At 41.3% G+C, this 22,534-nt stretch overlaps 1 protein-coding gene across 1 annotated transcript; it reads right to left on the reverse strand.

Annotated features, from left to right (window-relative positions):
• Positions 1–1,791: 1,791 nt before the first annotated feature.
• LOC124137552 (vacuolar protein sorting-associated protein 4A-like) lies at positions 1,792–19,352 on the reverse strand. The gene is made up of 12 exons (XM_046503900.2): positions 18,672–19,352; positions 18,118–18,250; positions 16,642–16,741; positions 15,789–15,871; positions 14,101–14,217; positions 10,566–10,603; positions 9,769–9,887; positions 7,217–7,429; positions 6,247–6,384; positions 5,168–5,264; positions 4,186–4,311; positions 1,792–3,450 (listed from the first exon to the last, which is right to left on the reverse strand). The coding sequence occupies exons 1-12, from the start codon at positions 18,924–18,926 to the stop codon at positions 3,358–3,360; spliced, it is 1,512 nt and encodes a 503-aa protein (XP_046359856.2). The 5' UTR covers positions 18,927–19,352; the 3' UTR covers positions 1,792–3,357.
• Between the last annotated feature and the right edge of the window lie 3,182 nt (positions 19,353–22,534).

Below are 22,534 nucleotides of genomic sequence, written 5' to 3' on the forward strand. Positions count from 1 at the left end.
CAACATAAATGACGTCATTATCATTTGCATAATGTTTTCCAGACAGTTCTTTCAAGTCTGGGAAGATGTGGAAATCGCATGGAGCCAATGCTGGTGTATAACAGGGTGTTCAAGGAGTTCAAAGCCACATTCCTGCATTGCAACTATGGTGACAACAGATGTGTGAACAAGTGCATTGTCCGAGTGAAACATCACACCTTCAGTGAGTTTGCCCGGGCTTTAGACTGGATATTCTCACACAGTTGCCTAGGCATAATATTGGTCATTAATGGTCTGACATTTCAGGAGATTGTCCACCAATAGGATTGATTCCTCTGGAATCCCAGAGAACAAACGTCATCACCATGATAGCTGATGGAGCCAACCGACTTTACCTTCTTTAGAGGAGATGTTTCCACTGCCTTGACTGTTGTTCAGTCTGGCTGATAGTGGTTCACAAAAGAATCGTCCGTGGTGACAAATTGCTCAACAAAATCAGCTGGGTCTCCTTTAAAACAACTTAAAGTCTAACGAGAGATGATGAACAAGGATCGTTTCTGATCAGGATTCAGAAACCTTAGAACCCGTCGTGCTGAAACCTTTGTCATTTCCAGTTCATTCGGCAAAAGGTTCTCAACTTTCTGATGAGACCCGTGCAGATCCGGGGTAGAAAAGGTCTTCTGCAAACCATTCTTACCGTAAAAGGCGACTATGCTTGTCGTAAGAGGCGACTAACGGGATCGGGTGGTCAGGCTCGCTTACTTGTTTGAAGCATGTCATCGTATTCCAATTTCGTAGATCGATGTTCATTATGTCAATCACTGGATTGTCTGGTCCAGACTCGATTATTTACAGTGAGTGAGTGAGTTGGGTTTAACGCCACTTTTAACAGTATTCCAGTTATATCACGGCGGGTCAGCTTAATGTGGGAGGAAAGCCCGAAGTGATGCAGGTCTCAGACGTTTACCACGGGTATGGTGCTGACAAACCTAGAAACATAATCGGGGCGAACCGGGATTCGAACCCACAATTATAGGTTTCTGGCGTGCCCAAGGGACACAAATCTGCACAGCAAATCGTGGCGCCTTAGACGACTGGGCCACCCGTGCCCCCCGATTATTTACAGGCCGCGGTCACAGCTGGAATATTGCTGAGTGCAGCGTAAAACAACAAACCAACCAAGCAACCAACTTTCTGATGAGAGATGCCCACTGCTCTGCCTGTGTGACACATGGTGAGTCGTCGATCATCCATAACCATATTATGTATTTCATCAACATTCTCCATAGTGGTTGCAGCTGAAGGTCTTCCTCATCCTGGATCATCTTTGAGGCTTCCTCTTGCCCTATTGAACACTGCTGACAACTTCTTGTGGCAAAGGACGGAGCATCATCTGTTATCCCCTTCAGAAATATGCTGCCTGTTTGCGTATTTGGTTCAAATGCAGCCAGTGAGAGAGTATGGTTTTACAACGTTTATATAACGGTGGGGTACCCTAGAAATAGGCTTCATACATTGTACCCATGAGGGGAATCAAAACTGGTCCTTTGGCGTGGCGAGAGGATGCTTTAACTGCAAAGCTATCAGAAAATAATTGAGTCTTGGCCAGGCAAATAAAGACAAGCATTGTACAGCCACTTTTACACATAAACATATTTCAATAAAATAAAATGGAGAATAAAATCACTGCTTGCCTCAGGTACATCTATCTTAAAGGAAACGGAACATCACTCTGGACATGGACATACTTTGGTACCTGTCAAAGAAAAACCTCGCAAATGGAGGAATACTTGGAGAACATGAACAACGCACTGGGTTGACAAGTTTTATTTTGAATCAAACAATCAGATGAAATTGAATGTCAAGACAGGACAGTAATGGTCGGCTGTCTATGCAGATTCATCTCATTGTGGTTCACGCTTGAGTATTCTGCTCAGTCAGCACCATGCCTGTGCTTGTAGGAGTCGTCTCAGGCACAGTGGCCTACTTTCTGATCAGACCTGGTCTTTTTCTGCCAACTCAATGATTGTGGGTTGCTATGCACCTTTCATCAATATACATTTCGTGTAAAAACAAACACATTAAAACCATGAAGATGATAACACAACAACGTTTGTTGGTTTGGTTGGTTTGTTGTTTATAATAATCTCACCTAGTTTGGAGTATACAACTGTATTCTCTTCGTCAGTCGAGGACAAAGCAGTTTACATCACAATAATTATTTAATTATATACATAAGAAACAATAATCAGATGTATTGTGAAAGAAGTGAGTTAATACTGTTTCGAACAGTACTTAAGTCATATCACAGCATGTCAGCTTGAGAAAACTCGAACCAAAGACCAAATGATCCTGTCACGACCAACGGATTGCACCACTCTAGACCAAATTACATGCATGAAATGGATCTTCGTGCACAACATGTTAGTTATAGTCATATGATACAAAATAATATAAAAGAAGAAACTGGATAATATCAAAAAAAAAAAAAAAATGTGGAATAAGCATTTCACATTGAAAGTTGTATTATCACAGTTATATGCATAGGTAGGTTTGGTCAATAACATATTATCTCCTATACATCCAGTGACATCCTATTACGGGTCATGCCAGAATGACCTTTCAGCCAATCAATTGCTTACCAGATTTGGAATGTGTTGCTAATCATGTAACATCAAAATGTTTAACGCAGGGTATTCTGAATGACAGTTACGGGCTGTCCAACTGATTTCGTCAAAATCATCATGTCTTGCTGATAAACATTTGTAACAGAAGAGCCTTTCCACATGCAGCCCATAAGAAGTACTTCCAGGATTTGCAAAGCATGTGTACCATCAACTTAGCGTCAACAGATGTATTCCAAATCTTGTCATTTTTGTAATCAAGGTGCTCACATGATTTGATGATCTTCGGGAAGGTGGAATCTGACTGGTCAATAGGAGGGACGTAGAAGGGACATAACTCGTAATAGCCACTGGTGGCACTACCATCGAACCCAAAATTCCAGCCTTGTTCGGCAAGGGTGGAAACTGGACTTTTACAGTCAGTAACTCCCTTGCCTCCGGTAGATGACAAGTGGTGGAAGGTGCGGGTATCACTCTACATCATGGAGCAGGATCACAAGCTAAAGCTGCTGCACCTGCTGCTCTTAGTGGTCCCTGACATAAGCATAAGATCCATACACAGGAGTCATTGTGACCAACCCATCACCAATTCAGCCCACAGTGACAATGTTGTCTGTGGTCCTGTGTCACAGAGATGGTACTAAAGTTATCAGTGCTCATCCAGGTTAAATGTGAAGATAAGAGTGCACTGAAACCCAGGCTTCCAGGGCATGCAAAGTTCATTTTGGTCAGCTGACTCAACATGTCAATGAAATTAAGTAACCATGTCCCTCCAGTCAGACATCTGTCTGTCTTCCCCCGGTTCGACTGTGCCACTGCAGTTAGCCAGAGAAAGAAGAACATCACTCTGAAAAACAGGAGAACATCACACTGAAACACAATTGAACACCACAGGACACCACTCTAAAACACAGGACGCCACTCTGAAACACAGGAGAACACCACTATGAAAACCTAAGAACACAACTGTGAAACACAGAACATCACTCTGAAAAACAATTGAACAGCATTCTGTAACACAGGACACAACTCTAAAACACAGGACATCACTCTGAAAAACAAGAACACCACTCTGAAACACAGAACACCTCTCTGAAATCAAAGGACACCATTCTGAAATCAAAGTACACCGTTCTGAAATGCAGAATACCGCTCTGAAACACAGGAGAACAACACTCTGAAAACCTAAGAACACCACTGTGAAACACAGGACATCACTCTGAAAAACACAAGAACACCACTCTGAAACACAGAACACCACTCTGAAACGCAGAACACCACTCTGAAACACAGAACACCACTCTGAAATCAAAGTACACCGCTCTGAAATGCAGAACACCACTCTGAAACACAGAACACCACTCTGAAACACAGAACACCACTCTGAAACACAGGACACCACTCTGAAACACAGAACACCACTCTGAAACACAGAACACCACTCTGAAACACAGGACACCACATTGAAACAGGACAATATGACACTGAAACAAAGAAGATAATGAGGACAACATCCCCAGCACCCTCATACATTAGAAATATGTTGCATATGTGTTGGCAATGTCCTCAATAGTAAATATACCATTACTATGTCCGGCTCTAAAAATTTCTTTGCATCCACATCCATCCAGGTCATCTCTACAGCTCCTTCATCATCTTGGTGACATGGCATCCAGTGATCCTCGATCTTAGTCACAGGGTGTGCCATCTGAAAGAACATAACCTTTCATTGTTGTAGTTACCTTAAAAATCAGGATGCTAATGTAACTCACACACACAAGTATATTGCAGGCCTTTGGTTCGAAATTCCTTGTGTTCCAATGTCAAGGCTAAAATTATAATAGAGGGTTCCCGTGCTTGAAGGGAACTCTTACATGTTCAAAACATAAATAAAATAACAGTGAGTGAGTGAGTGAGTGAGTGAGTGAGTGAGTGAGTGAGTGAGTGAGTGAGTGAGTGAGTGAGTGAGTGAGTGAGTGAGTGAGTGAGTGAGTGAGTGAGTTTTGCCAAAAGGTCCTCTAAAGGTTTTCTACACTGAGGTGTGACGATGACCATTTGAATATAGTGTAAATAGAAAATCTACCTTGCCATAACATAGGACATGTGGAACATATTATGGGAACATTGATATTGATATCTTCAGTAGTCTAAAATTTGCATTAAGTACTAAAATGACAGATGGACAGGTTGATGGGCAGACAAGGGACAAAAACAGATGAGACAAGTTCACTTTGACAATATTGAAGTGAGTGAGTGAGTTGGGTTTAACGCCGCTTTTAACAGTATTCCAGTTATATCGCGGCGTGTCAGCTTAATGTGGGAGGAAAGCCCGAAGTGATGCAGGTCTCAGATGTTTACCACTTCAGTGAAACCCACGAGCACGGGTATGGTGCTGACAAACCTAGTAACATAATCGGGGCGAACGGGGATTCGAACCCACAATCATAGGTTTCTGGTGTGCCCAAGGGACGTAACTCTGCACAGCGAATCGCAGCACCTTAGAGGACTGGCCACCTGTGCCCCCCAGTATCGAAGTGAGCTTTTAAAAGTAACACTGAATGCACCTTTCTGAAATACTTGGCACACTGAACTCGGCGCACCACCTGCATCATGATCTCCCTGCTTAATGCCACCATGTCAGCCTGTGTGCACCGATAGCCTCTGAAATATACAATCATAGGAATCATATTATCAAACACTTCCTGGACTCATGAAGAACCGGGGAAGAATAGGTCTTCAGCAACTCATGCTTGCCTTTTAAGGAGACTATTCTTGTCGTAAGAGGCGACTGACAGGATCTGGGGGTCAAGCTCGCTGACTTGGTTGATGAATGTCAATGATCCAAATTGCATGGACCAGTGCTCGTGATGTCAATCACTGGATGGTCTGGTCCAGATTTGATTATTTGCAGACCGCCATGACAAAGCTGGAATATTGCTGAGTGCGGTGTTAAGCAACAAATAAATAAATCCTGGCACAAATGCTCCCAGGAAATACTACTACTAAAGAGTGACTGGGCTTGGGTCAATAGGCAGTCTCAGCAAGAGGATTCAAGACTTTCAAACAGGATGTTTTTATCTCAGACTTTTGTCATCAGAAAGTGAAATGGGATTTAATGTCGCATCCAAGATTATTGCACTTATATAGTGACGTGCATACATGTTAAAATGACTATTCTTGTTTTCTTGAATGTCATGATAATAATACCATCAGAGGTGAGGTGAGGTGAAATTAGGTTGAACGTCGCGTCCAAGATTATTGCACTTATATAGCGATGTATATGCATGTGTGTGTGTGTGTGTGTGTGTGCTTGCTTGTACTAGTCCAGACTGATGCTGATTTATAGTGGTAGCTCACTGAGATACCATGCCGCAGTTTAACATGAATACCCAACTCAGACAAAGTATACTGACTCCAAGCCGACCAGTCCTTGTTTTAGCCCCTTAATGCCGAGCCAGACAGGGTAACAAGTATCTTTTAACGTCTTTTGCTAGGACGTGGCCGGGGATCGAACCCCTGACCTTCCTCTCTCAAAGCGGGCAGTCTACCACTAGACAACGGATGTGGTCCATTATGACTTTAAGTTGGTACCCTGTGTACCTATCTGTGATCCTATAACAGCACTTCATTTTCTTCAACCTACCCAAGCGATGCAGTTCGGTCCCCAATTTGGTCAAAATCTTTTTCTGTCAACTTGTGGTTAGTTTCCTTCAGGTTGGCTTTCAAAATATTAATCCGTTCTCCTTTAGTTGGCAGTTGAAAGTAAATCCTCGATGATAGCCTTCAAACAAAGAGTAGATTTCAACAAATACTCTATTCCGTTATATCTTTCAACACCTGTCTTAAGGATTGTCATGATAGGGCATAATTATTGAAACCGATTAACACAGTCTTCGCATCCATAAAAAACATTATCTCATGTGGTCCCTAGTTCGAGACAAGCAAATGAAGACAACATAAAAACACAATTCCATAATCATTGTTTCCGCCGCACGCAGCAAAAATTCCAGCTATATGACAGCAGCTAGTAAAATCCAGTGATTGATATTATATGCATCAGGTGAGGTGAGGTGAAATGGGGTTTAACGTCGTATCCAAGATTATTGCACTTATATAGCGACATGCATGCATGTGTGTGTGTGTGTGTCTGCTTGTACTAGTCGGAACTGATGCCAATTTATAGTGCTAGCCCACTGAGATACCATGCTGCAGTTTAACATGAATACCCCAGACAGACACATTATACTGACTCCGAGCCGACCAGTCCTTGCTTTAGCCCCTAAACATGCTAAATGCAGAGCAACAAGTACCATCTTTTAACATCTTTTGGTATGACGTGGCTGGGGATCGAACCCCGGACCTTCCGCTCTCTGGGCGGACGCTCTACCACTAGACCACAGAGGCAGTCCTTATATGCATCGCTCCACGATGTCGGAGTATGATGGCACAGAGGCAACCAAAATCACCAAGCTTGATCCAATTAGTCGATTCATTTTCTGGTGATCTATTCTAAGGCAGAATTGGACATTGATAAGGATTCAGCCAGTACGACATATCTAGAGTTTTTCACGTGGCAAATCCAGTTACGGAGTGGAGTTACAGAGGTGAGTTACCTTCTCCTGAACGGCCTCTTAAGGTTCCAGGGTCTCTGTGTGACAAACACAACCCTGACCTGTTTGGCATAGCCTTCCATCTGCACCATCAACTCAGTGTAGATGCTTCTCAATCTGAGGTCTGATTCATCTCGATGTATCCTGTCAACATCCTCAAGGCAGATGATGCAGTTCTTTCTCTCACTCGCCATCATGAACAGTTCCCGAACATTCCTGCAATCATTGAATAGTGGTCATCAATTCTGGGAGGCCATCGTATTTAATTCCTCACGAGTTCATCCTGCTGTGCATCCCTATCCTGTCCCTTTCTGTGCATGTGTAACAAGCAATATGGGGCTGGGTCCTTACAGGGTCCTTTGCAATATTGAGAGAGAGAGGATGGTGATGCAGACATATGGTTTGTTTGTTTGTTTGTTGTTTAACGCCGCACTCAGCAATATTCCAATTTTATGACGGCAGTCTGTAAATAATCAAGTCTGGACTGGACAATCCAGTGATTGACATCATGAGCATCGATCCCCACAATTGGGATACGATGACATGCTCCAGCCAAGGCTGCAAGTCTGACCACCTGATCCCGTTAGTCGCCTCTTATTACAAGCATAGTTGCCTTTTACGGCAAGCATGGGTAGCTGAAAACCTATTCTACCCTGGATTTTAACGGCTCTCTGGAAGATGTGGCAGCACGTGACTAAAATGCTCGTCAAATATTGAGTGCTGAAGTGACAAGATTTTATCAGGAAGTGTGACTAGAGTTACCTCCCCTGGCTGTTTACAAACATACAAAACTCGATCATTCGAGTGGCTTGGGGTTGGGACGGTTTCTTGAAGGCAGGGAGGGAGATTGAAGGCCTTGTATGACCAGACTTGCAGTTTATCTACATGTAGTGAGTGAGTGAGTGGGTATGGATTTATGCGCTTTTAGCAATATTCAAGCAATATCACATCGGGGGACACCAGGAATGGGCTTCACATATTTATATACTTGTAAGTAAAAATTGGATACCTGACTGAACACACTGAATTCCTGCCAGGTTCCAACACTATTTGGGATTTGGAGCACAGCATCTTTCACGATAATTCTGGACGTTTTGTGAGTGCAATGACTTGTGTCATGGAGTCTGTTATTTACTGTAGCTGCTGCCACGTATTTGACCCATTGTATGGCCTAAGGTGATCGTAAACCTAAAATTTTGTGTTTCAATATTATTTGCTAATTATTCATTGATCGTGTGTGGTCATTTACTGATTTCACAAAAGACAAAAAAACTAATTTCAGGGGTAACCTCTGCATGTCAGTTTGGAACAATATAACATACCCATCTGATACATACATATCTCATTTTGTATCAAAATATCACCTTCCGATTTGATACTTGTATCATAGCACAAGGAGTGAGTGAGTATGGTTTTATGCCGTTTTTAGCAATATTCCAGCGATATCACGGCTGGGGTCACCAGATAAGGGCTTCACACATTGTACCCATGTCGGGAATCGAACCCGGGTCTTCAGCGTGACGAGCGAACGCTTTAACCACTAGGCTACCCGACCGCCCCCATAGCACAAGGAAACACAATGAACTGATACTTAAGAAAATGTACAACTGTATGGATTATAACTTCTGTTTTTTTTTGCATATAGCAACGTTTCAATGTTATCCATAAAGTTGTATGTTTTCTTACTTACTCACCAACTCCTAGAATGCCAATCAAACAATTACACTGATACCTCGTTTACATTGTTTGCTGTTTAATGCTTCAGTCAGCAATATTCCATCTATGAATAACATCACGAGTATCCACTTTAACTGAGATACAATGACCATCCGATCAATTTAGTTTCCCCTTAACACAAGTATAGGTTGCTGGGGACCTATTCTAGGCCAGAATCCCCATCACCTTCCCGAAGCAAGGGTGTCCACTATCCTATATCAAAGCCTAGTTTCTACCCTTGCCACACCAAGGCCACTTTTCTTGGCGCGACCCTGGCGCCACCTCGCGTAGATCATGAGTTGTGCCCCTTGTAATGAAAACATGACATCTAATCAGATCGCTGTTCTTATCTCGTATAGCTTCACAAAGATGGCAACTACCATAGGCAACTACCATAGGCGACGACCTAGTCGATCAGATAACAAAAACATTTTTGCAATTTCATCCCTGACACAAAAACATAGGCAATCGTTGGGGGGTTTAAAAGATGAAAAAGACATATTCGTGTCAACAAAGACAGGCAGAGGTCAGTCACTTTCATACAAAGGTGATTTTGTGAAACATTCTCTGATTGGACTATTGATATGTGCTATAGTCCAATCATATTTAGCACAGGAAAGTGGGCTTGATGTGACAAGGGTGGAAATGTGACTTTGTTAGAAAGGCTAGTGGAGGCTTGGGAAGATGAATCAGCATGAATCCCCAGGTACCGATGCTTTGGAAAAAAGTGAAGGCCTTAGAAAATACTGACGAATTGGTCATAATCATCATCATCATCATCCTAACATAGATGAACACTGGCCACAAAGACCCAATGCGGGCATGTCAATCCTACATACCGTGCCTCATCTGGTTCATACTTGTTCATGAAGTCGTATATAGACAATTTGAAGAAAGTAAAATCAGGAATGTCAGAGGCAACAGCTCGCAGTGCCATCGTTTTGCCAGTCCCTGGATGCTGAAACAACAACAACTGCTGCTCAGATGCTTTGATTCTTCTAAAGGAAGCGGATTCATACAGTTAGCACATCAGTTTTCCGATTCATACCTCAATGAACCAAAACACACCCACAGTCAGGCCTTAACTGTTAGAGTACGATGTTCAGAATCATCAAAGTCACAGAGCCCGATCATTACCTTGATTAAGTTGCGTGTTACAACAAATTTAGGTTGACAGTGATTTCTTCCATTCTAATGCGAAAAATACCAATCTTACAAAAATAGTAAAAGGCACTTGCCTTCAACACTTGTCTGCATACACAGAGTGAGTGAGTGAGTATGGTTTCACACCGCTTTTAGCAATATTCAAGCAATATCACGGCGGGGGACACCAGAAATGGGCTTCACACATTGTACCCATGTCAGGAATCGAACCCTGGAACGCTTTAACCAATAGGCTACCCGACCCCCACTCGTCATTATTGAACAGTTTACGAGTTACGCTCATATCTATCACTCTCTTGTGTGGGCAGGGAACAGCAATAAGAAACTAAGTTTGTGTTTTCGAATGTGACAAGAGGAAGTATTTATTCATTCTTTTCCATAAACATGCTCTTCTAGTAAATAGAATATTTTTTAACATAGCAGAAATAACCTATCGAAAAAATTTAAAAAGTTTAAGTATTCACCCACTTACCCCATATAACAGGATATTGCCTGGCATCCGACGATTTTCTGAAATGCCACAATATTAAATGAGTATGACTTTATGCATTTGTACAGTACCACAGCCATGTCATGGTCAAAGTCGGGCTTTCACACACCATAACCTTGTGTATTCTATATAGTACAAATTTATGCATACATAACTGGCTCTGAAGGGGACTTATGGCAGCCACAGCAGTACACGAAGGTCAAGGTTGTCAAATATCTCACAACATATCAAAATATACAATCTGTTACTTGTCATTACAAATATTGGTTGATGGACGACACAGAGAAACAACACACGCTCTACATGACAGTCAGGTGAGCTAAAACTGAGTGAGTGAGTGAGTTAATGCCAGCCAGCAGTATTACAGCCCTATATTAATGGCACCCTGTAGAAAATCGAATGTAAAGCAAAATGCACATGTGAAATTCTGGTTGAGAATTGGTATTCAGTAACCCATGTGTCGTAACAGGTGACTGACAGGATTGGCGGATGAAGCTCGTTGGCTTGGTTCATGCATGTCATTGTATCCAAACTGGGTAGATCGATGCTCATGATGTCAACGTACGATGCTCATGATGTCAATGTACTAAGCTCATGATGTCAATGTATGATGCTCATGATGTCAATGTTTGATGCTCATGATGTCAACATACGATGCTCATGATGTCAACGTACGATGCTCATGAGATCAATGTACGATGCTCATGATGTCAACGTATGATGCTCATGATGTCAATGTTTGATACTCATGATGTCAACGTACAATGCTCATGATGTAAACATACAATGCTCATGATGTTAATGTACGATGCTCATGATGTCAACGTACAATGCTCATGATGTCAATGTACGATGCTCATGTCAACGTACGATGCTCATGTCAACATACGATGCTCATGATGTCAACGTACGATGCTCATGATGTCAACGTACGATGCTCATGATGTCAATGAACGGTGCTCATGATGTCAACGTATGTTGCTCATGATGTCAATGTACTATGCTCATGATGTCAACGTACGATGCTCATGATGTCAATGTACGATGCTCATGATGTCAAACATACGATGCTCATGATGTCAATGTACAATGCTCATGATGTCAATGTACGATGCTCATGATGTCAATGTACGATGCTAATGATGTCAAATGTACGATGCTCATGATGTCAAACATACGATGCTCATGATGTCAATGTACGATGCTCATGATGTCAATGTACGATGCTCATGATGTCAATGTACGATACTCATGATGTCAAACGTACGATGCTCATGATGTTAATGTATGATGCTCATGATGTCAACGTACGAGGCTCATGATGTCGATGTACGATGCTAATGATGTCAAACATACAATGCTCATGATGTCAATGTACGATGCTCATGATGTCAATGTACGATGCTCATGATGTCATATGTACGATGCTCATGATGTCAATGTACGATACTCATGATGTCAAACGTACGATGCTCATGATGTTAATGTACGATGCTCATGATGTCAACGTACGAGGCTCATGATGTCAATGTACGATGCCAATGATGTCAAACGTACGATGCTCATGATGTCAACGTACGATGCTCATGATGTCAATGTACGATGCTCATGATGTCAACGTACGATGCTCATGATGTTAATGCACGATGCCCGTGATGTCAACGTACGATGCTCATGATGTCAATGTACGATACTTATTCTACCCGATTTATGAATAAAATGTATTGTCGTTGTTGACCTTTCAGACCTTGACGTTTATTAACCTCATTGGTTGACTTGTATGCAAATTATTACCCAATTGTTTTGTGAAAAATTATACATTCTCGTGAAATTTGACACAGTTCAAGGTCTTGATATTTCTGGGCAGACGAGTCACGACGTCAGCCAAAAGGCAAATGAACATAAGTTTTACTTCTGACTTTGAAACCAGATGAGGAATCCTGATCGTGTAACTCGTTTTTTCGACAACCGAATCAACCAATCATAGATTGTGCTGCTTCTGAAGATGGCATTTGCAGGTCATATTTTGTTTTCATTTCATTTGTGTTCAATGGCGTAACTTTGAGGTATATTGACATTTAAACATAGTTTCTGATAAACCTGAAAACCAATAAAGTCAGATACGGAATAAACACACTAAGAACATGAACAGTTCATTTCAGGAAGTGAAAAGTACTCAGCTGATTATTCATTTGAAGTTCAACTCTTCAGGCACCTGTAAGGACTATCTGAGTTTTCTTTACAGTTTACATAGTTAAATCATTAATCACATGGATTTCAGTACCAGTTGATTACTAGACAAAGGTCCATCCGGGTCTAATGATTATAGGAGTCGCTAATCCAGGTTCCCAGACAGATCGGGAGGAATCATACAGATTTCCGTAATTGTAAACTTCCTGTTCTGTTTTTACTCGTGTGAAAATGGAGCCAAATGTTTAATGAAAAATACTGTTTTGTAGGAGAAATAGCTAGTCTCTCATGGGGGAGACTGGGAGATTTCATCAAAATGAGGGAGGGTGGAAAGGTCAGTGATCCTCATCAATATGTCTGCATGAAGTCGTACAACCCCTTCCATTGAAGCTTGTGTCAGGTGAACCCTGAGGAAACTGACTGCCCATTCTAAATGAAGGATGCATGGGTTCTTGACCCCATCATGCAGAAGTCAGCTTTCTAAACAAATCAGCTTCGTATCTTTACCAACTGAATTGGGTAACTTCAATGATAACCATCTTCCTGAGGCAAGGGCGTTAACTGACTACAAAAGTCCAGTTTGCTCCCACGCTTGCCGATCTTGGCTGGAATTCCGGACAAACCGGACTAACAAGTTTATGCATAGTCCAATCAAACTGGGTAAACGACATGGATTTCAACGTGCAGATTTCGGTCGACTGAAGGATTTGCAAACCATGTGTACCGCCAACTGGGTGTCGTTAGATATTGTGCACATCTTTTCAAGATTTTAATCAAGGTGCTCAAGTGATTTGACGCACTTCACGAGGTAAAACCTGTTTTATTACAATATAGATCTTGATTATTGATGAGATCATCTTGACTGAGCGCTGCCATTTTATTTGAAGCAAATGCAAGAGATACGAGAAATGGAATCTGATTGGTCAACAGGAGGGACAGAGAAGGGGCATAATTCATAAAGCTAAAATCAAGCCTGGAAATTCCTGCCTACTTTTACAATCAGTTAACTCCTTTGCCTCGAGAAGATGGATCATTTTAGTCGCTGAAATGTTCTGAAATAGTCAGGGAACTCCCTTGCCTCGGGTAGATGATGATAACAAATTAAAGCACACACTCAACACAAATGTTGAGTTGCTGATGAGAAAGTTCACAGGATACAATCTTCCATTCAGTTGTCACATGTTCATGCAGAAAGGTGTTATATCAGAGTAAGAGATCTGACTTTAATGAGATTGGAACAGAAGTTTGGCAAATCAAACAATGCATCATCAAACATCTGGATTCCTGTAGCAGCTAGAACCAAGTGTCATACAAAATCCACACTTACGAAATAATTGTGGATACATCGAAGGCAAAACGAGGTGTTCCATAAGGCGACTTACAGCTTCCTCCTGTCCAACAATATTGGACCGGTTTAGTTTCTCATTCGGATCCTCTATGAAACCTGCAAAAGAGTGAGAAACATTACAATGTCAGTGTACCTACCAGGTGTCAATGTACCATCAAGATGTCGGTGTACCTACCAGGTGTCAGTGTACCTACAAGGTGTCAGTGTACCTACAAGGTGTCAGTGTTCCTACCAGCAGGTGTCAGTGTACCTACCTGCCAGGTGTCAGTGTACCTACCAGCAGGTGTCAGTGTTCCTACCAGTTGTCAGTGTCTACCAGGTGTCAGTGTTCCTACCAACAGGTGTCGGTGTACCTACCAGTTGTCAGTGTACCTACCAGCAGGTGTCAGTGTTCCTACAAGCAGGTGTCAGTGTTCCTACCAGCAGGTGTCAGTGTTCCTACCAGCAGGTGTCGGTGTACCTACCAGCAGGTGTCGGTGTACCTACCAGCAGGTGTCAGTGTTCCTACCAGCAGGTGTCAGTGTTCCTACCAGCAGGTGTCAGTGTTCCTACCAGCAGGTGTCGGTGTACCTACCAGCAGGTGTCGGTGTACCTACCAGCAGGTGTCAGTGTTCCTACCAGCAGGTGTCGGTGTACCTACCAGTTGTCAGTGTACCTACCAGCAGGTGTCAGTATTCCTACCAGCAGGTGTCAGTGTTCCTACCAGCAGGTGTCAGTGTTCCTACCAGCAGGTGTCAGTGTACCTACCTGCCAGGTGTCAGTGTACCTACCAGCAGGTGTCGGTGTTCCTACCAGTTGTCAGTGTCTACCAGGTGTCAGTGTTCCTACCAGCAGGTGTCAGTATTCCTACCAGCAGGTGTCAGTGTTCCTACCAGCAGGTGTTGGTGTACCTACCAGTTGTCAGTGTACCTACCAGCAGGTGTCAGTATTCCTACTAGCAGGTGTCAGTATTCCTACCAGCAGGTGTCAGTGTTCCTACCAGCAGGTGTCAGTGTTCCTACCAGCAGGTGTCAGTGTTCCTACCTGCCAGGTGTCAGTGTACCTACCAGCAGGTGTCGGTGTTCCTACCAGTTGTCAGTGTCTACCAGGTGTCAGTGTTCCTACCAGCAGGTGTCAGTGTACCTACCAGTTGTCAGTGTACCTATCAGCAGTTGTCAGTGTACCTACCAGCAGGTGTCAGTATTCCTACCAGCAGGTGTCAGTGTTCCTACCAGCAGGTGTCAGTGTACCTACTAGCAGGTGTCAGTGTACCTACCAGCAGGTGTCGGTGTTCCTACCAGCAGGTGTCAGTGTACCTACCAGCAGGTGTCAGTGTACCTACCAGCAGGTGTCGGTGTACCTACCAGCAGGTGTCGGTGTACCTACCAGCAGGTGTCAGTGTTCCTACCAGCAGGTGTCAGTGTACCTACCAGCAGGTGTCAGTGTACCTACCAGCAGGTGTCAGTGTACCTACCAGCAGGTGTCAGTGTACCTACCAGTTGTCAGTGTACCTACCAGCAGGTGTCAGTGTTCCTACCAGTAGGTGTCAGTGTACCTACCAGCAGGTGTCAGTGTACCTACCAGCAGGTGTCAGTGTACCTACCAGTTGTCAGTGTACCTACCAGCAGGTGTCAGTGTTCCTACCAGTAGGTGTCAGTGTACCTACCAGCAGGTGTCGGTGTACCTACCTGCCAGGTAATCCCTCTTCCTTAGCGTGGCTTCATCATATTCATCTGACCTTTGGGGCACCTTACTTAACACACTGGCCTCTCTACAAACCATCATATACACATATTTGCAACAATATCTAAGGCAAATCTGCAAACATTAACTTTCAGCATTTATATTGTCTTTATACTCACAGAAAATGACAAAATATGAAAACTCTCTACTCCGTTTAAATTATGGGTCTCATTTCAAGTAGAAATAGTTGCAGAAAAAGTAATGGAAGAAATAGTAGAAGTAGTAAGAGAACTAGTAGCAGTTGTATTGATAGAAAAAGTAACAGTAGTTGTTTTAACAGTAGGAGCAGTAGCAGTAGTCGATAACTGCCAACAATACAGTTTTTTCTACCACTAATGCAGCTCTATTCATACTCATGCCCTTGGTTTCAGCGCTTAACACAATGACCTCGTAGTAGAAGTAGTAGTAGTAGCAGCAGTAAAGGAAGTAGTAGTAGATGTAGAGGTAGTATTAGTAGTAATAGTAGCTGTAGCAGAAGTTGTGGTAGTAGCTGTGGCAGAAGTAGTGGTAGTAGTAGTAGTAGTAGAGGAAGTAGTAGTAGCAGTAGAGGTAGTATTAGTAGTAATAGTAGCTGTAGCAAAAGTTGTGGTTGTAGTAGTAGTAGTAGCAGAAGTAGTGGTAGTAGAAGTAGTAGTGGTAGTAGTAGTAGCAGTAGTTGTAGTAGTAGCAGCAGTTACAGTAGAAGCAGTGGTAGTAGCGGTGGTAGTAGTAAAAGAATATGGTAGTAGTAGTAGTTTCAGCAGGTGGTAGTCGTAGTAGGCATTAGTAGTGGAAGTCACGTAGTATTTTCACGCTCACCTTTTTTCTGTGATTTGGTCTTTTAAATGTTTTGCTTTGGTCAATAAGGCTTTTATCTTTGTCGTTAATAGAGTTCTTAACCTTCCCTTTTTGCCTGTTTCTGAAAATAAACGTAACAAAAAAATCATTCCTTTTTATCATGATATGTGCGCAAAATATCATATATCCAAGTCATTGCATATTACATTTGTTATCATTTTGGCATGTAAACTATTAACAAATTGAATACATGAAAATCCAGAGCTCCAGATAACCTTTGAGCAATTGAGTTTTTACTTGACAGTTTTTAATTCAATTGGGTTATTACATTTTTCATTGGCTATCCAATATTTTTTCACTCATCTATTCATCACTCTTTTGGGTTTTCCAAAAAATGAGTAAACATTAATTTTGAGATTTAAAAAAAATATGAAATAATGTATTAGATGTATATAACGGTTGAAAATATAGGCTTGACTCGGAACTAAATTTGCTCGTAGTTGTGTTTCGGAAATTAGTTTTGTTGGAAAAATGTTTCATTGGGTATATATGTGTGCTGTTTTTATACATATGAGTTTTTCATTTAATACATGTGTTTCTGTACGCAAATTAATTGAAAGTAATTGGGTTTTGAATATTTTCGGGGGGTTATTTAATGGAAATACGCAGCTAATCTGTAGCTCTGAAATCTGTAAATGAATCTGAAAACCTCCTGACAAATGAAAGCTTGAAATTTACATGAGTACACCCACGAGGTCTATTGGATAGAGAGTCTGCCTGGAGACCAGGTCATTGGTTTCATGCCCTGACCGCGTCATACCAAAGACATTAAAAGAATGGTACTTGTTGTCACCCTGCCTGGTGCTCAGTATTAACAGGATAAAACAAGAATGGTGTAAAATGGATATGTCACCAGTGCAATAAACTAGAAGTTGTCATCCATGACGTTGTACATTTTTCTTATTTACTCACCAACTTCGAGAATTCAATTAAACAGTTGTTTTTCAATCATTTGTAGCAGTACTAGTCTGGAAGCTAAAAATTACTTATATTTTATTTTCAACCAACTACACTGAACTGTAGTTTGTAAACCAATTACCGTATTCAATGCAATAGGGGCCCAGGGCGCTCTCAAAATAAGAAATAGGGGGCTCTTATTAGAATATAATTTTAGTGAGAAAAAACAGAGTTGAAAGATGGTAAATTTTGTGGTTTACGTTGACAGCCTGAAATGATGCAAAAGAAAAGTCTGTGTGTTATACACAGCAGATATATTTTCCAGGATTTAATTGTCCATAATTAAGGGTGCATAAAACACATGAATGTGTATTATACACAAATAAATAAGTCTTGTGTACATTGATCAATCGGAAGGGGTGCTACTTGGGATTGTTCACTAGCCAATATATTAACAAATATCGCCGTGGGCGACTATTAGAGCGGAGCGCTTTTTATGTAGAATACGGTAATCAAAATTAAAAGGTCTAATATCCATACTTTTTAAAGCTTCCAGCAGAATCTCAATACTATCCTTGTAAAGTCTGAAGGACTCCTTATTGTCTGCACTCTTCTCACTCTCAACTGCTCGTCTCAGCAAGTCCACTGCTGTAGCCATCTTCTTATGAATAGTCTGTAAAGTACACAAGTTATTGTACAGCACAGGTCACATAGACCCCGTGAAACATTACTCATTTTACCTTCCATGTCATCTTGCTCTTATGTAGTTTAACATCTACACGACAAGGTCATGTAACAGTACCATACAGATCTAGATATTGTATACTGTAACAGATATTTTTTCAAAATAGTACAGTGACAATTTTAAGGATCAGTTGAATCAAGAGATTAAATGAACATCTTTGGGATTACTGTAATCAACTTTTGATCATTTTTTCAATTTTACAAAGAGGAATTATTTTTTTGTAGATTACGGATTCACATGAATAAACAAAACTTTGCCAAATTTAAGATATTCAACTGCTGAGTTTTGAAACAACTGCCATACAACTTAAAGGATTATTCTGCAGAAACTAAAACTATTGGACACTTACATCTTTTTGTGTCTCTTGTTTGTCGTGAGAAACTTCTTTTTCATCAATACTCCCACAGCCTGAAACTTCTCCATCAATGTGAGAGTTGAGATCCTCTCCACTTCTCGGCCCATTACCAGTCTCAACACTACCACGACACCCGCCGTCCACGACGGCACCACCACGACATTCAACATCATCAGCGATTTTTAAAATTTCCGATAAATCAAAGCCATCTATGTCTATAACGTTGTTACCACAACCACCTGATGCCATTCTTTGTTTTGGTCGTTCCGACTCGTGTTGGTGGTTGGTGTACGATTCGCGGTTATATTAACGTCATTGGCACATGTAGGACAGGAGCGATAAACTAAACCGTCAACAAGTGACACTTTGATAAGGATCAGGTAAAGGATCGACAGCCACCATGGTCTATTCATGCGCACTGACTAGGTCCCCTAATGCACGTAAGGCTGCGTCAGTCGATTTGTTTATGTTTACCTGTACGACCACCGACTTCCGGTGTTCATAATACATGCTAAAAATTGGTGAAAGATGAATAAAATTGTTTGACAGTCTGACATGTAGGCCAAGAGATGTTTTGTATGGCATTTCGCATGCGTTTACCCTCACGTGGTCGAATGTTTACACAGCTTTAACGGTTATTTGGGCATAGTTATTTTGTTCTGCTCCTAAACTGATGATTTTCTAACTTTAACCCTGAAGAGTTACTACTCAGTTAGACTGGTTCTCTGTCGAGAGCAAACGAACACTGGGTAACCGTCTATTAGAGAGCAGACAACCAAACGCCTTCAAGTTATGCCAATCGGTGGAAAGAGGATCATCGGTGATGAATCAACAAATGTATTCAAAATATTGTTGGGGTGGGGGTGGGTTGGAGACGGGACGCAAGCCTCAGAGATTTTCCACTTTTGTCAACTCGTGTTGATATATTTGATATCAAAGGGGGTGGGGGAGGGTTATGGGGGTGGGGGAATGAGGGGCGAAACGTTAAAATAACCGATCAAAACCACTGTTATATATATATGACCCGCAAATGTGTATAATTTTCAAAATATATGTTAATAATGATATAAAATAGGTAAAACCTAGTGAGTATAAATGTACCATTCAATCTCATGTGTTTATTAAAGTTATTTTTCCTTCAAATCGTTGCTGTTAGAAAGCTGAAAACTGAGACTTCCACACCCTGTGGTAATCTGCTTACGGTTCAAGTTTGCCCCTTTTGAGATTCTTGCTGTTTGGAAGCTGAAATAATGGGCATGAAACTGACTGTAAGATCTTGCTTTCTCGAACTGATCTGCTATTAATTTATCTAATACATTTCCCACCTGTACAGGCTCTTACAGAATCTTCCCTTTTTTTTAAGCAATATCTTCCTTCCGATAGTTTCAAGCACGAGTTGAGGGGAAGATTTAGATACAAGTTACCATATTTGCTTGCTTTTTGTTTAACGCCGGACTGAGCAATATTCAAACATAATTGATGGCGGCCTGTACATAATCTTATCTGCACCGGACAAACCGGAGATTGATATTATGAGCAGTATCCCATTCAATTGATGTATGGGCACGCAATCCACCTGATCATGATCTGTTTAGTTGCTTCGCACAGCAAGCATAGATAGCTGGGGGCAAATCTAACCTGGAATTCAAGGGGGGCAAATACTTAACGAAGATACACATCATTTTCATGCTGACCGCCTCCGTGCTCCGTGGTCTAGTGGATAGAGCGTCTGCCCGGAGAGGTAGCTAGGGGCAAATCTAACCTGGAATCAAATATAAATTTAATTAAACCACACCGATCGTGTTAACGTATACAATTCAGACAACGAATCATTTGGTAATATTTGGTATTTAAGCAAAAAATATGATTATTTGACTAAGTTTGGGTTTCTAAAAGCAAGTTGTTTCCGGATTAATAATGTGCATTCATCGAACATTTTGATTTAATTTTAAGTGCATCCCCTCTCTGTAAATGGAATAGCCTCTGCTGAAGCGGATGTAAAATCTGTATATCTCAACACGTGTACAAATGAACTTATAGTGTCGGGACGGCCACCGTAAAATGTATCAATTGATCATGTGGTCTATGGTATTGTCTATAAAATGACTATACGGACGTTGAAAATATAAATACAATATTTGATCATCAGAGAATGAACGACTTATTTTTCTATAGTATTCCTTGCTATATGTTAATATCTCTATGGTAAAGGGGCGGTGGTGGATTGCACACGTTCTTTTGCAAGCCATTAGGAAAGGTAATACTAATTAGCGAAGTATTATTTATTATATCAAATAAAAACCAAACAAATACTAAACTGAGCTGAAAAGGAGGTTACGGCACAAAAAAAGATTGTGTTGTTTGATTGCAGCTTTTGTGACAGAAGTAATATACCCAGTACACTCGCCACGCAACGAAGAACTACAAAGCAAATTTCTAATTTTTGCCTGGTCTCTTCATCATGTTCATGCACTACATTTATCATCCAAAACTGGCTCTCATAGGAGATAATCATTCGTGACCAACTCGTGTTATTCCGGGACAAGCCGAATAGCGACTCGTGCCCCTCTCGTGGCCATTTTTGTGACCGGGTTCCGTCTTAGCGTAAACGGGCATACCTAAAACAATTATCAACTCGTTGCGTAATGGTTCACATATATTTCCCCACATATTACATATATTTCAGAAGCAATTTAAAGCACCCCGGGACATGCGAAATTATACAGTATGATTGAACACATTTAACTGTGTCCTGGGTATATTTTTAGATGCAAGACATATGTAAATTAAATCAAAAATTATTTCTGAGGGATTCTTTGACGAAGAACTTGAAATCATACGCGCATTCTGATTGGTTTGTCGTATTTTCGAACATAACATTCATCGATAGGGGGACGAGTCTTCTTGGAGGTTACGGAAAGGGGCGGGTGGTGACGAATGAGGAGATAATATCGCTTGGGTGCAATTGAAATTGCATCACAATGCTTTGCAGACCACTGCGACGTCATTGGTTACCATGACGTCACAATCAAATGACATCACTAATTGCTCTGCTACTGAAGCTGTTAGCAGTACTTTTTACACTTAAAGGGCAAGTTCACACGGAAATGAACCTAATTTTCTTGTACTTTTTCCACAATAAAAGTGTTAACCTAGAAGTGTCATAGACAAAAATATAAAAATATCACAATTAATCAACATATGTTTTGCATTAAAACGATTTATATTTTTCACATTTACCAAGTGTTCTATTTCCATAACAAAAACACCATGGCTTATGCCCCTTGCAATATGACGTCATTGGTGCCAATTGATAAACATTATGACGTCATCATGCTTTGTTAGAGCCGCTTCACGTGGTGTAGGTACAGGTGTGTGATTCTAGCGTCTCAGATGCCAGCCAGCATAGTGTTATGCTGAGTCACCACTGCGCCGGAGTGTGTCGTAGGCCATGTTGTTTTACCGAAAACTTGTACTTGATATCTTTTGCGTTCAGAATAGACAGGGACCCAGTTGAATTGGCACCAATTACGTCATAATCTAAGGGAGATAACTCAGGCCTGTTTAGCTCGAAAAACGAAGGCCTCATAACGGCATATCATTTTCACACTATTGTGAGCTTCCTACTTTCACTGTGAAAAAAATGAGTGTATATTTTCAAACACAGATACTAACTAATTCTAAAATTGCGTTTTGTTTAGAAAAAGAAAGAAAGTAATTTTTGCGTGTACACTTCCCCTTTAACACACTGCTTATTACTGTCTACAAACTGAAAAGGTTGGAAGAATGGTGTTAGATGATAAATAAAATCTCACCCTCGTGTCTATTGATATCGAACATATCAAGACTCGTTGACA

Source organism: Haliotis rufescens, unplaced genomic scaffold, assembly GCF_023055435.1.
Source record: "Haliotis rufescens isolate VD_foot unplaced genomic scaffold, xgHalRufe1.0.p SCAF_19, whole genome shotgun sequence".
NCBI classification, from domain to species: Eukaryota; Metazoa; Mollusca; class Gastropoda; order Lepetellida; family Haliotidae; genus Haliotis; species Haliotis rufescens.